We start from the raw sequence: 17,450 nt of genomic DNA, 5'->3' as shown, positions 1-17,450 counted from the left end.
AGAATATTATTCAAGCTAGTGAAGAACCTCCCTAGAAAACAGTAAAACATAAATGTTAAATTATTGTAGTTAATTACTTGTTGTAACTGTGCCTCCAAAAAACAAAAGATACTCTAACTTATTTTGGTTTATTTCTTAAATATGTTATTAGATAAATGTGTGAACATTATTTCATTTTCCGTGACTTAAAATTAACTTTCCTAAGTGTCAAAAATATACTTAGTTTCTCAGTTATGATTTCTACACATCTGACAAATGGAGTGGGAAGTATTCTTTCTGAGTTTTGAGGAATTTCTGGAGCAGTCCATCTTAAGCAATCAAGACTGTGGAAGAAAAGCTGTTAACTCAACTATTTGCTTTTTTTAACCAATAAAATTGCCTCATCAGCACAGGGACTCTGGAAAATACTTGATATAAATATGAAGCTTGGCAGTTTTGTTATTCTTGAATCAAACTAGCATACTCAATGCTGAAAGAAATAACTAATATTAGCATAAATTTGCATGTTTTTCTTGATGAGTATAAGCTAGAACTGGGTTTAGCATAGCATTATGCATATGCCGTAAAGAAAAAAGTTTTTCGTCCACTGCTTAAGGATACTAGAAATCTCATTTCTAGTTTTAGTATATTTTTGCAGGATATTTACATGAATTTAATATTGAGAGTATTTATGCCTTGTCAATATCACATAAGAGATATTTACTTAGATGCAATAAAAACTGGTGAATGACATGTACTTTCTTGCATCTTTGTTGGTGGATAAGATTTTTAGAAGGGATTTTAATTAAGGTTTAAATAAGAAGAGCTGGGGACATGTGGAATGAGAAATAGAAGGCACATCAAAGTGTATGTGTGTATGTATTCTTATATTTGTACGTGTGTATAGTAATGCTATCTAGAAACTAGTGCAATGAAAAACAAAACACAGCAGGAGAGAACTGAGGCAAAGGTGGCTCAGAAAGGTCTCTTTTGACCTTTAAACTCAGAAGTCACTGACATTTCTTCCTGGATATCACACTGATTCATCAAATTTAATGTCACACATTGATCCCAGTGATACCTTTTCTTCCTATTGAAAATTAGCTTCTCATCCTGTTTTCTTTATTTAATCCATCACACAAGCTGAAGTCCAGCCACCCTTACTGCCATAGCACTTACCAAATAATCACTGATAACATCTCTCCTTTCTGTTCACCTTTTTACAGTCTTATTATTTATGTTGCTAATCATTTTCTTACAACTGTTGGAAGCCTACGGTTAAGATGGGGGTGGAGATATATACTAATGACTTATTTATTTATTAGATCTATAATGCCAAGGACGAGTTCAATATAACAAACCAGTGAAATGATTCTGCTTCTCTTCCGACTCACTCCTTAAAATGTGTATAGAACAAAAGTGAAGTAGAAAAGTTGTATTAACATTTTTTTTGCATGACTTAAAATTTACTTTTCTAATTATTAATACTTTATCTAGTGTCTCAGTCTTAATAATTGGGTTCATCAACAAAACCTTGTAAATTTTGGGTAGAGACCACAAAAAGGTAGTAGCTGTACATGAAGATTACCTGATAGCTTATCCATTAAGAATGCTTATGGATGTAAGCAATGAAAATCTAACAATAGCTAAGAGAAATAGAGATTTACGTCCTCATGTCACATGGAGTCTGGAGGTTGGCAGCCCACAACTCTGTGATGCCATCAGCAACCCTGCTTTTCTGTATTCCTAAGAATGGAAGATTCTTAGATTGTTGCTTTTACCCTCGTGTTTTTCTCATCATGCCTCCATCTGCCATCATATCTCATCTGCCATCCAGACAGGAACAAGGGAAAAGGACTAATGAGGAAAAAGGCAAGGAAATATGTCAACTGGTTCTCCTTTTCTGTCAGGGTAGCAGTGTCTTTCCCAAAGGCCCCATGTAGCAGATTTCTGACTATGTCTCTATGGCCAGAACTCTGTCTGGCACACATTCATTGTAAACTGGAAGGGGGTTAGGGTAAAGGGAGGTGTGGGGGTGTGAAACAACCTGCCAAAAGTGTCACAGTTGTGGCCCATTCATTTCACAGTTTGAGATGACATGGACCATGAAGACCTTTGTCACCTTCAGAATGCAGCAAAGCATGAGAGAAATTAGAAGGCCGCTGAGAAAGAGAAACAAGTTTTAGTATTACAGAAGTATTCAACAACCAACCATAGAAGATCTGAAAGGGATGATTTTTCAGTTCTGTGTTTGATTAAATGCTCAACTGTACAAGAGCCATGGCTACCCTGCAGGGATTGGGGGAAAAAAAAAAACTTGAAAATAGCAGTTGTCAACAATGTGATCTAGCAGCCAAAAAGCTAGTTTTCTCATGCCCTGTATTAATTGAAGTGAAAATAATTTTACTCTAATTTTGAATATATCATTTTGTTCTGATGGGTGTTTTTATCTCCAGAATGTTATGCTCGCATATTTAGGAATCCAGATTTGAATCAGAATTATTATAATATTGAATAACTTTTATTGGGAAAGTGTTTTCCTGTGGGTACTTATTAAAGCAGCTTAATTTTTAAATTAATATGAAGTAGAAGTAAATTACTTTTAAGTATTTCTATTTTGATTTTTAATTTATTAAAATTATTTTTATTAATTTTCAGAAAAATTTTGGGTTGTTTTTGTTTATTTTAAAGTCTATGGATTTCAGCTCCTCCCAGTGTTTTTTTTTCCTGCTATAGTTATCATATCTACCAGGTCTCATTCACCTAGATTAGATATTACAGATCTGATTATTGTCAAGATTTGCTTCTTCCATCATTATTTTGTTAGTTACAGATTTTATTCTGTGTGATTTTAGCCTTCTACAATGTTATTTGGTGTTGTTTCTACCAGGTCTGATTTTTCCTGGATCAGATTTTTTGTGTTCTATGAAATCAAAAGGAAAAGGTTCTTAAGTCAGTCTCAAATCTAAAGCAAATTTCACAATGTGTAGCATTAGCCATTTTCAGTTTTAGTTTATGCTAATTACTCCTACTATTCATTCAGCACATAGGATTTGAGTTTGTATAATATACGGGGCACTGTACTAGCCGCTGGTGTTACATTTGGTGAACAGAGCTTACTGTCTACCTGGGGAGACAAAGAAAATAAAATGCTTGTCATAATAAAATTTTAAGTAGTGTTAAATGTCAGGGGAAAAAAATGAAGTGGTCCAGGAAGACCTCTCTAAGGAGAAGCAATTTATGCAAAAACCTGAATATAGTCTTTACTCACATAGTTTCATGGTTCACTCAGGTGGAAGGAGTGAAATGTACAAAGGGCATGAGGTGAAGACATGCTTGGTGTATTTCGAGAACAGCAAGAAAGGTAACCTTAAGCAGACTGCGCTAGCAGAAGAATTGTAGGAAATAAAGTTGAAGAGGTTGACAGGGGCAGAACAAAGGGGGCCACTTAGGCCACAGATAGGACTTCAGTATTATTCAGTTGTTGCAAGAAGCCTTTGGTAGGTTTTGAAGGCTGTTCTGTCTGTTGCATGGATAATAACTTTAGGAGGACAAGAATAAGAGCAGGGAGATCAGTTAAGGGTCTTGCAAGTGAACAATCACAGTGGCTCGATGGGGATGATAAGTAATATTTATTATCAATTGGATAAAAACAATAGCAGGTATTTATTTCTTGAATAAAAATATCTTTATGAGGAAACTTATAGGATCTAGGTACACAATAGCTTCAAAACATCTTGAAGATCAAATAATACCATATAACTAACCTGCCTTTAATAAAATTATTCTATTCAGAGCAAGGGAATGATAACCCTATCCTTCTTAAAATTAGATCACCTTGAATATTGAATAGTGTGTTACATTTATGCCTTCGCAGTTGGGCAGCATATGAATAAACAAGGGAACCAGGGACACATTCAAAGGAGCATGATGAAGATGCTGAAGGCCTCTGAGAGTCAGTAGAGCCATGGGGAGGCAGTGTGCGTAATGGTTTGGAGCACGGGCTCTGGGGCCAGACTTGCTGTTATAAGTCTATGGCTTACCGTTACTAGCTGTGTGACCTTGAGCAGGCTTACTTCTGGGTTCTTCAGTTTCCACAAAATGGTTCAAGAATATGAAGATTAGCTCTGGAAAATCTTTTTCCTTCTTTTTAATTAAGACTTAGTTCAGGGATCTTATTCTCTGTTAAACTTTTTTTACCCAACTGCTCCACTCTCCAGAATCCTTCCACCCTCGAATTTCTGGCTAAGTTAGGTAACTCAGACTGTGGCTGATAAAATTGTTTCTTACTTTTGTGTTTCACACCCAGTTAGAGGCTGATTTGTGTCCCCTAAAATTCTTATGTTGAAGTCCTGACCCCCAAGTACTTCAGAATATGACTGAATTTGGAGACAGGGCCTTTCAATAGGTAACTAGGGTAAAATGAGGTGATATGAGTGGGTCCTAGTCCAATATGACTGATGTCTTTATAAGAGGAAAAGATTAAGACACAGTCAAACACAGAAGAGATGACATGTGAACCTAAGGGAGAATATGGCCATTTACAAGCTAAGGAAGGAGACCTCAAATAAAACCGACCCTGCTCACACACTGATCGTGGACTTCCAGCTTCCAGAACTATGAGGAAATTTATATTGTTTAAGCCACTCAATTTGTGGTACTTTGTTATGGCAACTCTAGCTAATACATACTTTATGAACTCCATAAGGGGAGAGATTATATATTTAATTTCATTTAAAGCTTTTGTTTAAGGAATGAGAATGAAACCAATATTTACCAGGCAAATACCATATGTCGAGCACTGTATTAGGTACTTTCCACATATTACCTGACTTAATTTTTCCAGTGATACTAGGAAATATAGATATTATCACGACCATTTTATAGATGAGGAAACTGAGGCTGAGAAGACAATAAATAACTTAATCAGATGTTAATCCTTAATTTCACAAGGATCCCAGAACATCATCTGTGTCACACAGTAATATAATTTTCTTTAGAAAAATAAAAATAATATTTCTAAAAAAATCAAAACCATTTTTTGAAAATGGTATGTAAATGTTTTTTAAGGTCTTTTTGTTCATTTGTTTGTTTGTTTTGTTTTGTTGGGGGTTTTTTTTGAGGCAGCGTCTCACTGTGTCACCCAGGCTGGAGTGCAGTGGTGTGACCTCATTGCAACCTTCACCTCCCAGATTCAGTCGATTCTCGTACCTCAGCCTCTGCAGTAGCTAGGCTTACAGGCATGTGCCACCACGCCTGGCTAGTTTTTCTATTTTTAGTAGAGCCGAGGTTTCAGCAAAGTGGACCACAGATTTAAACCAATTGGCCAGACTGGTCTTGAACTCCTGACCTCAAGCCATCCTCCCACCTCAGCCTCCCTAAGTGCTGGGATTGCAGGTGTGAGCCACCGCACTTATTCTAAAGGTCTTTTGAATAGTACTTATTATTTTTCTATTCCAGAAGAACTGGGTCCATAGGGTAGAATTATTGTTGTGCTTTGATTCACAGAAGAAAGAACTCTGCAGTAATTGGAGCTGCTGAAAATGGAGTGGATTCTGTTGCTGCAACCACTAAAACTAGTGCTAGACAATGCCTTTATTGGGATTGATACTTTGGGAATTCATGCTTTAGGTAGAAGGTTGTGCTGGATGACCATTGCATTCTCTACAAACTCTTAATCGATTAACACACTTTATTATGTGTCTGAATGGAATTATACTTCAGTAAGATATCATTAGTCTGACTTGTAGTATATATCTGCATATGTGAACTATTGAGTTACATGTCTTTATTTCAAACTAATGGTTAGAAAAACAATTATTTCTTAAAAACAAGTCACAAATCTCTACCAAAACCTCACACTTTATTCAGAAATTAACTCAAAGTGGACCACAGATTTAAACTTCTAGGAAAAAAATAGAGCAAATCCTTGGGATTTGGGTTAGGCAAAGAGTTAGGCTTGACATCAAAATTGTACCCCATAAAAGGAAAAAGTGATAAACTGGACGTCTTCAGAATTATAAGTTTTTGCTCTGTGAAAGACCCTGCTAAGAGTGTGAGAACATAGGTTACATACTGGGAGAAAATATTTACAAACCAGGTATCTGAAAAAAGACTAGTATCTAGAATATATAAAGAATGCACAAAACTAAACGGTAAAAAAGATTTAATTAGAAAGTGAGCAAAACACCTGAAGAAGATATACAGCTGGCAAATAAGCCAATGAAAAGTTGTTCAGCATTATTAACCATTAAAGGAATGCACATAAAAACCACAGTGGGTCGGGCGTGGTGGTTCACGCCTGTAATCCCAGCACTTTAGGAGGCCGAGGCGGGCGGATACGAGGTCAGGAATATGAGATCAGCCTGACCAATATGGTGTAACCCCATCTCTACTAAAAATACAAAAATTATCCGGGCGTGGTGGCATGTGCCTGTAGTCCCAGGTACTCAGGAGCCTGAGGCAGGAAAAGCTCTTGAACCCGGGAGGTGGAGGTTGCAGTGAGCCGAGATTACACCACTGCACTCCAGCCTGGGCAACAGAGCAAGACTCCATCTCAAAAAAGAATTTAAAAAATATGAAATATCATTATACACTTATCAGAACAGTTTATCAGAACAGTTAAAAACAAATAGTGGCATCACCAAGTGCTGTTGAGGATGTAAGGAAATTGTTCTCATGCATTGCTAGTGGAAATGTAACATGGTACAAACCGCTCTGAAAAGAGTTTTACAGTTTTTTATGAACCTAAACATGCTACTGTTGTATGACCTAGCAATTGCACTCTTGATGTATTTTCCTAGAAAAATGAAAGGTTTACACAAAAAATTAGACACAAATGTTTATAACAGCTTTATTTGTAAGAGCTGCAAACTGGAAAAATAGCCACAAGTAGAAATAACCCTTGATGTCCTTTGGTGCTTGAATGGTTAAGTAAACCATTGTATATCCATATGATGGAGTACTATTCAGCCATAAAAGTAAATGACCCATTGATACACACAGCACCTTGGATGATTCCTGAGAAAATTATGCTGAGTGGGAAAAGCCAATCCCCAAAGGTTGCAAAAGGTAACAAAGTGTTATATGAATTGTTCAACGTGTTATGTACATTATTCTACTCATAAAACACTCTTAAAATGACAAAATTATAGAAATGGAGAACAGATTAGTGGCTCTCAGGAGTGAGGGATTAGGCAGAGGGGTGGTGAGGGGAGGACACATGTGGCTCTAAAAGGGCATCATGAGAGATCTTTGTGATGATGGGAACACTCCTTATCTGGACAGTATCAGTGTCAATGTCCTGCTTGGGATATTATACCATGGTTTTACAAGATCTTTCCACTGGGGGAAACTGGGTAAAGGGTACAGAGGATCCCTCTGTATTATTTCTTGAAATTGCATATTAGTTAACAATAATCTCAAAAGTTTAGTTTTGAAAATCATAATGTATGTCCCTTTCATTTTACTGAAATAAATATTCAGAGCACTTAATAACACATTTTACAGTCCAGCTCATCTCTATAGGGTGGTCACCTGTGATAATATGAAAAGAACCTTTGAAAGTTGTATTTTCAGAAGCAAAAGTACCAACAATATTAGGTTATTTGCCTAGTCTCACTTGGATTTTAATGAGCTTGAAAAATACATCTGTTGTACTATATGTAATTTTTCCTTCTTTTTTTTTTTCCAGCCTTTTTCTCATTGTTCTCGTCATATCAGACATTATGGCTTTGGTAAGGCATTACTGGGTAGTCCATATAAATTAGATTAAGAGTCCTGGGTTAATTTAATAAAGAGAAATATGAATGCATTTTGGTGCGTGAAATCTTTAGATATTGAATTGTAAGTGCTGGAATAATTTACACATATAAATTATGTTGTTTTATATTAGTTATTATAAAGGATGTGTGCTCTTCTTCAGGTGTCAAAAGTCTTACTATTTGATTTATTCGAATCTGGCATACCTTGTCTTCCATGTTGCTTTGTATCTGAAATGAACCTTCCAAAGGAAATTAACAGAAAAAGCTAACTTTAAATTTAGAGAATACATCATTTTTCTATTGAAATGTTGATTTTTAACCCTTCTCTCAGATTAAAAATGAAAGGAAAAGGGGGAGGGAAGGAAGGAAGGAAAAAGGAAATGCAGCTTTTCTATTGGGAAGGTGTTAATCAAGATGTGGCTGCAATAAATGAGTTCTGATGCAGGTAGGTAGGCCTCTCTTATTAACAAAAAGAGGAACCTATTTTATGTCTACAAGTTTGGGGAGTTCCCAAGACCACCCTCAGCTTTAGTAATTCACTAGAATTCACAGAACTCACTGAATGCTGTTATATTCAGTTACAGTTTATTCCAGGCCATAGGGCAGAGTCCAGGACACCAAATTCCGAGTTTCTGTTTCTCCCTGTGGAATCAGGACAGCATTAGCCTCCCACTATTGATGTGTGACAGTACACATGGAGTATTGCCAGCCAGGCTTACCTAAGCTTTGTTGTCCAGACTTTTTAGTGGGGTTTGATCACATACTGCCTACCTGGCTGACCTTTAATCCCTTCTGGGGATACAGCTGGTAATATGGCCCAACGCCCTCATCATACATCACATTGTTAGACTGTCCAGTGACCAAGCCCTCAGGCAGAACCTTCTATAAGGCATGACATTCCATGACATTCCAAGGGCCTAGAAATCGCCGCCCAGTAGCTGAGAACAAACACCAGCGGTCTTTTTGGGTAAGGTTAATTCATTACCATATAACATCCCATGCCAGAAGTAACTAGGAATACCAGTAAGGGTAGCTTCCCAAATCAGATTCCTGGTCACTCGGTTTAGATGAGAGTATTTTTGTGTGGTATTGAACTGTTATTCATTGTGTTTCTGAAACTGACCACACATTATGTGAGAACAAATCGGTTTTCAGTTTTGTGCAAAGTGACAAACAGACATGTTAATAGAAGAGGGTTGAAATTCTGATTAATTTTGTATAAAAAAGATTGCCTAAATTAACTTGGACAGTCATTTGTGATATAGCTTCTGCCCATTTGATTGGCATCTTCTCTTACCTCTCCATCCTTGTTTTCTCTACACCATCCTCACTTTGACACTACCAAGCTCTCTATGAACTCTTGATGTGTATATAGGCTATTCCCTCTGCCAGAAACTTCTTTCTCTCCAAACCTCCTTTCATCTGACTCCTACATTTTACTTAGATTTCACCTTCCATTGGGAAGCCTACCCTTCCATCCTAATCAGGGTATGAACCCCTTCCTCTGTTTCTATAACTGCCTATATTTTCCGATGATAGCACTCCCTCTGTCCCCCGCTTACACACACACACACACACACACACACACACACACACCCCCGATAATTTGACTGAATCATTTAGTAGAGCCTATGCCTTGTGAGGAGGAGTTTATCTCCAGCACCTAAGACAGTGATTGGCACACAGTAGGTAGTCAGTACAGTAAATATTTGTTGATAGTTGGATGACATGACATCTTTCCACTGATATCTTTAGTATTATCTAGTTTTTTTTTTAAATTGATGTTGGCTTGTTCTTTATTTCTAGTTATTCAGAAGTGTCACTTTTATGTTCATTTGATTGATAATTCTATTTCTGGATTTTAGACTACTGCTAATTCTAATACAAGCAAAAGTTTCAGTAAATGACATATTCTTGTTGACTACAGTCAGCTAGTGATTGTTAGAGTCAGAAATCTGAAACATATAGTCCTAAAATGACTTTGTTTTTAGACTGAATCTAAGTAGGTTTGTTTTTAATTGAGCCTTTTTTTTTCTTACAGCACTTTTTCTTCTTGGTCAAGGATTATGGCAGCTGGCTTGATATTGGGACAAGGTATAGTATATATGGTCATGCATTGCTTAACAACAGGGATAAGTTCTGAGAAATGTATTGTTTGGCAATTTCTTCTCTGTGCAAACATCACAGAGTATATTCACACAAACCTAGATGGTGTAGCCTACTGCATACCTAGGATATGGTATAGCCTATTGCTCCTAGACTATAGACCTGTACAGCATGTTATTATACTGAATACTGTAGGCAATTGTAACCCAATGGTAAGTATTTATGTATCTACACATAGAAAAGGTATAGTAAAAAATTCAGTGTAGAAGATTTTTTAACTGGTGCACCTATCTAGGACACTTACCATGAATGGAGCTTACAGGACTGGAAGTTGTTCTGGGTGAGTCAGTGAGTTATTACCGTAACCTTTTTTACTTTATAAGGTTTTTAACTTTTTGACTTTATAATAACACTTAGCTTAAACACACAAGCACATTATATAGCTATACAAAAACCTTTTCTTTCTTTATATCCCCATTCTCCAAGCTCTTTTCTATTTTAACATTAATATTTTAATTTAATATTTTAAAATTACTTTTTGTTTTTACTTTTTAAACTTTTTTGTTAAAAACTAAGATACACACACACACACACATTCACCTAGACCTACAGAGGGTCAGGATTTTTATCTCCACATCTTATCCCACTGGAAGGTGTTCACAGGCAATAACATGCATGGAACTGTCATCTCTGATAACAGTGCTTTCTAGAATACCTCCTGAAGGACCTACCCAAGGCTCTTTTACAGTTAAATTTATATATATATATATATATATATATATGGAAAAGGAGTACAGTCTAAAAACCATGAAAAATATGGTATAGTAAATGTAGATACTAGTAACAGTTGTTTATTGTCGTTATCAGATATTATGTACTATACATAATTGTATGTGCTAGACTTTTATAGGACTGTCAGTGCAGTAGGTTTGTTTACACCGGCATCACCACAAACAAGTAAGAGTAATGCTTTGTGCTGCAAAGACACCGCGCTATCACGAGGTCTGTTATAATCTTACGGGAACACTGCATACATGCAGGCCATTGTTGACTAAAACGTCGTTATGTGGCGCATGACTACACTAACGTAGAAGTTCTTAATAGTGCAGTGAAAAAAATTAAAACTTAGTATCTTAGTATAGAAGGTGCCAATATGATTTTGAGGTAAGTGCAGCAAGTAGCCAGTATTTTAAGCCTCTGGAAGTGAGACGTCTCTCCAATTCTTGGCATTAGCACATTAGCAAATGTTTACATGGAATGCTGTGGGGAGGATGATAGATGTTAAGTCTAGAGAGAACTAAAGGGCAACAGAAGATGCAAGATAAACTCCTTGAATCCATGGTTTCAAAGCTGATCATTCCAGTGTCCTTGTGTGTTTCCTTAATCTCTCATCTCTGTTTAGAAAAATGAGGCTGTTCTAGTTGCAGTATGAATTTTATATGGTAGTTTAAATTTCATGTGATCATTATCTGTCTCCTAGAATCTTAAATATGGTAACCTTTTAATATGTGATAACTGTTTAAAGTGTAAATAGTGTGAAGTGTAAAGGCCAGGAACAGTGGCCCACACTTATAATCCCAGCACTTTGGGAGGCCGAGGTGGGAGGATTGCTTGAGCCCAGGAGTTTGAGACCAGCCTGGGAAAACATAGTGAGACCGTGTTTCTACAAAAAGCAAAAAAAAAAAGAAAAAATGACCCAGGTGCAGTGGCCCATGCCTGTAGTCTCAGCTGCTCGGGAGGCTAAGGCAGAAAAAGTGCTTGAGCCTGGGAGGTCAGGGCTACAGTGAGCCATGACTGGGCCACTGCACTCCAACCTGGGCCACAGAGTGACATCCATCTCAAAAAAATAAATGAATTAGTTAATTAAAAATAAGGTGTAATCTGAACAAAAAGTCAGTTTCCTTTTTTTTGTGATTTCAATTTCAATGATTGCCATAATCTGTTAAATTTCTTTTCTTTGAGAAGAAGAAAGCAAAATTGATTCTTTTGTCTTTTCTTCTCCAAATGCATTCTGAGACAGAATACATTTTTGTATACTGATTTTATTTCATTTAGTCAATATTCATTCATCACTTTGCGTTGCCAAGAATTGTATGGGTTTGCAAGAGACACCATGTGTTAAACATCCTCTTCCCTCTGTTGATACCTCTTAGGCAGCTCCTGGCATGTACTGCCTGGTTATTTATATACATATCTGCCTCTCCCAATAGACTGTGGATTCCCTCAGATCCAGGATTGGATTTGAATCTCTTACATGCCATACATGCTTGGCACGTAAAAGGTACTCCATAGATAATTGATTTTGTTTTCATTTGTCTCTTAAACTTGAAAGTTAGGGAAAGTTTAGATATCCCCTTCTGCTCCCCTCCCCAGCCCTCTCATCCCAAAGTGCCCAGGCAGATAGTGGCTAGAGCATGGGCTTTAGACCAGAGCGCCTGGGTTTGAATCTCATTTCTGCCACTTTTGAGCTGTGAAACCTTTGCTAAGTGACTTAATCTCTCTAAGCCCCCCATTTCTCTTGTAGTCATTTTGAATGAATTAATGTATATAAAGCATTTAAGTATTTAGCATAGTGCCTGGCATCTAATAAGCTTCAGTGAATGCCAGCAATTGTTATTGTTGTCATTCTGTAATTCTGGTTTTTTTTTTTTTTTTTTTTTGTCCTTTATAGTGCTTCTTGCATTTGGCATACCTCTCTTTACTCCACCATTTGATTATTTTCATTTTAGACATAGGTCAGAATTTTGCTTCAAAAATGTTCTGGTAAAATACAGTATTTTGTGTATGAGACTTTTTCTTTTATTTTTAACTGTGATAAACTACACATAATGAAATTTATCATCATAACAGCTTTTCAGTGTACAGTTCAATGGCATTAAGTATGCATTCACATGGTTGTGCAACTATTACCACACACCATCTGTCTCCAGAACTCTTTCCATCTTGAAAAGCAAACTCTGAATGTATTGATCAGTCACATCCCATTCTCCCTCTCGTCAGCCCCTGGCGACCACCATTCCACCTTTCTTTCTATGAATTTGATGACTCTGGGTACCTCTTATAAATGACATCATACAGTATTTGTCTTTCTTGCAACTGACTTATTTCACTTGGTGTAATATCATTAAGGTTCATTTATATTGTAGCATGTGTCAGAATTTCTTTCCTTTTAAAGGCTGAATGATATTTCATTGTATGTGTATATGCATATGCCATATTGTTCACCTGTTCATCTGCCAATGGATACTAGAGTTGTTTCCACCTTTGGTTATTGTAAATAATGCTGCTGTGAACTTGGGTGTGAGACTGTTTTGATCAGAGACGTCTAAATTGGTTTGACTCTAAAGAGGTGCCAAGGAATGAAGAAGATGCAATTTTCATAGGAAGATGTGCATCATTAGTTTATGAACAGGCATTCATTTGTATTGCACTAAGAATTTTAGATTTTCTTTAATTAGCTTGAGGTTTATTTGGCATGTTTTTTCTTCAAAGTAAAAATTTTTTACTCTGATTACCAGTAATAACATGTATAAAACACAAAGCACCTTTTCATATCCATGATCTCAATTCAATCCAGCAAATATTTATTGAGCACCAGCTGTATGCTAGGAGAGTTACTGGGGATGAGAAACTCACAGTTCTGGGCTCTCAGGAAGCATAAGGCTGGAGGAGGAAGCAGATCCGTGAGCAGGCCATATGGTGCAGTGTGAGAAATTCTAGAGTAGTCTCTCTTGCACTGTGGGGACACTTAGGGTGTCTATCTGAGTCTTGTAGCTTAAGGCAGGTTTTTCAGGACAGGAGCTGTCTGAACACTGAAGTGTGGCGCTTACAAAAGTATGTTGGGTCACAAGAACTAGGGAGAATGTGTAGAGTGAGAGAAGGTGAAGAGCAGAGAACAAGAAGTATAGAAACGGGGCTGAAAGAAGTGGCTAGAAGGCAGGAGAAAACCCGAGAGAGAGCCGTGTTGTGAAAATCAAGTGAGCATTTCAGGCAGGAGAGAGGTCATGCAGTCTCAGATGTGACAGAGGGTAAGTGAAAACATAAAGGCGTGCCTTGGTTTAAGCGGCAGTGGGCATTGTTGAGCGTGGCTGGAGAAGTTTCAGGGGTAGGATCTGGTGCTAGATTGCTGCACTAAATCAGATCCTCCGGTTTCCAGGTGAGGACTGCAGACCAAAGATAAACATTTTTCTTTTTTCTACCAAGACCCCAATAAAAATAAACACACTTAGCAAAATGAAAAGAATGGGAGAGGGACTATCAGCAAATTTGAGTTCAACAAATTTCTAGAAGATAGGTAACCAGAGGGAGGAAGCAGCAGCCCAGAAGCTACAGACCGGTATGACCAAAGGGAAGGGAGTTGCAGGGGCTTCAGACTCAGTCAGACAGTAATGTGGAAAGAGGAGTGAGGAAGGGAAGCAGGAGATTAATTGGATATCTGCCTACCTACCAAATGATGGTATCAGTAGGCTCTCCATAACCTGTCTCCTCCTTCCTTCATCCCCGTGGAGAAAGTGCTACAGGCGGTTTACTCCCAGTGGAAAACCAGAAGATGCCTCTAAAGAGACAAAAAAAAAAAAAGAAAAGAAAAGACCTGGGAGGAATTTCACTGCTATGATATATGTGCCTCCACTTTAGTAAGGCTGTCCTCCATTCTAGCATGTGTAGCCTCCTCCTAACAAAGGACAGAGACAGGCATCCCTCCTACTCATCCTGTAACATGACACAGCAATTCCTATCACATGCCTAGAACTTCCTGGTGGCCATCCTATTTGTGAGTTAGACCTAGAGGGAAAAGAGACTTTCTTAAAAAGTGAAATACACACTACCCTTGACCCAGCAATTCCATGCCTAGGTACCCAAGAGAAGGCGAAACAGATGTGTGCTGAAAGACTTGCACAGGAATTTTCATAGCAGCTATATTCATAAGAACCAAAATCTTGAAACAATCCAAATGTTCATCAGCACATGAATGGATAAACAAATTGTGCTGTAGCCATACAATGGGATATTACTTATCTAAAAAGGAAGTGAGTAAGTGATGAACTCAACTACATGGATAACTGTCAGAAAATTTATAGAGTTAAAGAAACCATTTAAGACTATATAGTGTACTCCATTTATATAAAATTCTAGAGCAGGCAAGACTGTAGTCACAGAAAGCTGATCACCAGTTGTTTGGGGCTGGCAGTTGGGGTGTGATTGACCACAAAAGGGTATGTAGGAACTTTTAGGGTGACAGAAATGTTCTATATTTTGAAGGTGTTTTTAGTTACATGGGCGTACCATTTGTCAATACTCAGTTAACGGGACATTTAAAATGGTTCCATTTTCTCGCATGTAAATTATACCTCAAAGTTGATTCATAAGGAAAAATAGAAAAATTAAAAGTTGAAATGAGTGGAGCATAGTATACACAGATTAAATTCTGGTTAGTAGGAGGGACTTTGTTTTAAATGGATGCATCCATAAACAACAACATAAAGGTAATAAGTCATATTGGGGGGTAACCACCAGAAGATCTAAAAAGAAAAGTAGTTAGAGTGGTTACTCTGAAAAGTGAATAAGAAGGAATGAGAGATTGTTGCTTTTCGTTATAAGTCTTTCTCCGTTATTTTGCTTTTCTAGTACTTGCATGTATGACTGATAAAAAAGAGAAAAATGCATGAGTAGAATTGGAGGTCAAGAAGTAGAGTTCTAAGTACAGACTACTCTTTCAAGTTTAATTAGAAAGGGGAGGAGAAACAGAATAGTAGTATTTGCATGGGAATACCCTCACACCTCCCTTTGAGGGAGATTTTATTTTCATTTATTTTACTAATGAGCATGAGGAATATTATAATTAGAAGGAGTGAATGTCCCTAGTTAAATCAGTGTAATTACTCTCTGTCAAAGAAGGATTTTGAAGGCATTATGTGGGGCCCAAATGGAGTGAGCTCATTTCCAGAGCAGAGCAGAGCAGAGGCAGAGAGCCTCCCACAAGGTCACAGCAAGGCTGTGCATTGCTACAGAGTCCACATACCCAACAGTTGTTTATCTGAGATTGGAGTCATGAAAGACGTGATAAAGGCTGTTCAGAAACCACAGAGTCCTCTCTATTAGACAAAAGGCAAAGTAAGATAGAAGCTCAAACTTGAGTGGGAGGCCCAGGATGTCAGTCAAAGGGTTGCCCCTGGTCACACTTCTACCAAAAATAACCAACACTTCTGTGCTACTCTATTTACATTACTTTCTACATTATTTCATGTGATTTTCCTCGTAACACAGTAGATATTATCTTTCACAGTAGATACATTTGCCATCTCCATTTTACAGATGAGGACACTGTGGCCCTAAGGAGATTGTGACTTGCTCATGTCGCAGAGTCAGTCAATGGTTGAGCTGATCTTAAAGGAAGCACTTGTGAATGGTGAAGCTGCCATGGGGTGTGCAGGCTGCTCAGTCACTGCTTGTTTTGTGCATGCTGCCAAACTGCACAGTTGGCAAAGTGATTTGTTATTTATGTCAGAAGATGGAAACAAGTAGTAAATGTCACATTGGTAATTAAGAGGAAAACCTTGTGACATGAAGACTATTGTTAGCAAGTTAAAAGTATGGTTAAAGAAAGCCTGTGGGAGTATTATGCTGCCAAAACTAAAGCTTTGAGAAGGGCTTTTGCTAGGGCTACAGAGAATGGGGCAAAATCAGAGAAGCAGTGATGAAACGAGATACCCAGAAGCAAGCCCCTGAACAGAAATTTTCCTTGGCTGCAGCATCCCCTTTGCTTACCTTGATTACCTTTATGCCTGGGACTGAAATAGAGGAGATTTCAGCCTTGAATTCATTATCTTTTTCCTACTTACTAACATATTTAGTCTTTCATGCTTTATTCAACAACTACTTACTGAGCAATAACACGTCTGTCTTTTTAAAAATATTTATTTATTTATTTATTTATTTATTTATTTTTTAAGACAGAGTCTTGCTCTGTCACCCAGGCTGGAGTGATGTCAGCTCACTGCAAGCTCCGCCTCCCGAGTTCACGCCATTCTCCTGCCTCAGCCTCCCGAGTAGCTGGGACTACAGGCGCCCGCCTCTGCGCCCGGCTAATTTTTTGTATTTTTAGTAGAAACGGGGTTTCACCGTGTTAGCCAGGATGGTCTCGATCTCCAGACCTGCCTTGACCTCCCAAAGTGCTGAGATTACAGGCATGAGCCACCGCACCCAGCGAAGCCTGTTTTTTTAATTATGTTCGTTCTGCCCCTTACTCAGTTTTTCTCAACTGAATAATCCATTCTCTTGTTAGTTCATGATGGGTTCCATTCTGTTCAGCACTCTTTTCCCTGTTTCGTTTCTGTTTTCAGAAACGAAGTGTTTCATCACTTTTAGTCTTTGATCTAAAAGTTGATTGGCACAGTATTCCCAGAACAACTTCTCTTTCCTTTCTCTACCTCTCTAATAATGCACTGTTTTATAAAAAAGGAAAAAAAAAAGGAAAGGAGGGGAGAAAGGAAAGAGAGAAAGGAAGGAAGGAAGGCGTGCAAAGGAAAGAAGGAAGGAAGAAGGGACAAAGGGAGGGAAAGAGAGAGAAAGAAAAAGAAAACACCTTTCAGCCTTTTATTGTCC

At 37.7% G+C, this 17,450-nt stretch overlaps 1 protein-coding gene across 8 annotated transcripts in view; it reads left to right on the top strand.

Annotated features, from left to right (window-relative positions):
• The window catches only part of PIGN (phosphatidylinositol glycan anchor biosynthesis class N), a 139,704-nt gene that overhangs the window by 105,699 nt on the left and 16,555 nt on the right, over positions 1-17,450 (top strand). For 7 of the 8 annotated variants that reach the window (XM_033239035.1, XM_033239057.1, XM_033239043.1 and 4 more), the window contains 2 exons: positions 7,673-7,715; positions 9,784-9,836. In XM_033239035.1, the coding sequence (XP_033094926.1) occupies positions 7,673-7,715; positions 9,784-9,836 (96 nt within the window). Of the gene's footprint in view, positions 1-7,672; positions 7,716-9,783; positions 9,837-12,058; positions 12,130-17,450 lie in introns of all 8 variants that reach the window. The other variant, XM_033239050.1, reaches the window with a different exon arrangement.

Source organism: Trachypithecus francoisi, unplaced genomic scaffold (genome assembly GCF_009764315.1).
Source record: "Trachypithecus francoisi isolate TF-2019V2 unplaced genomic scaffold, Tfra_2.0 Contig01474, whole genome shotgun sequence".
NCBI classification, from domain to species: Eukaryota; Metazoa; Chordata; class Mammalia; order Primates; family Cercopithecidae; genus Trachypithecus; species Trachypithecus francoisi.
Note: the sequence above shows the minus strand (reverse complement) of the source record. Positions and strands in the feature narration are given on the sequence as shown.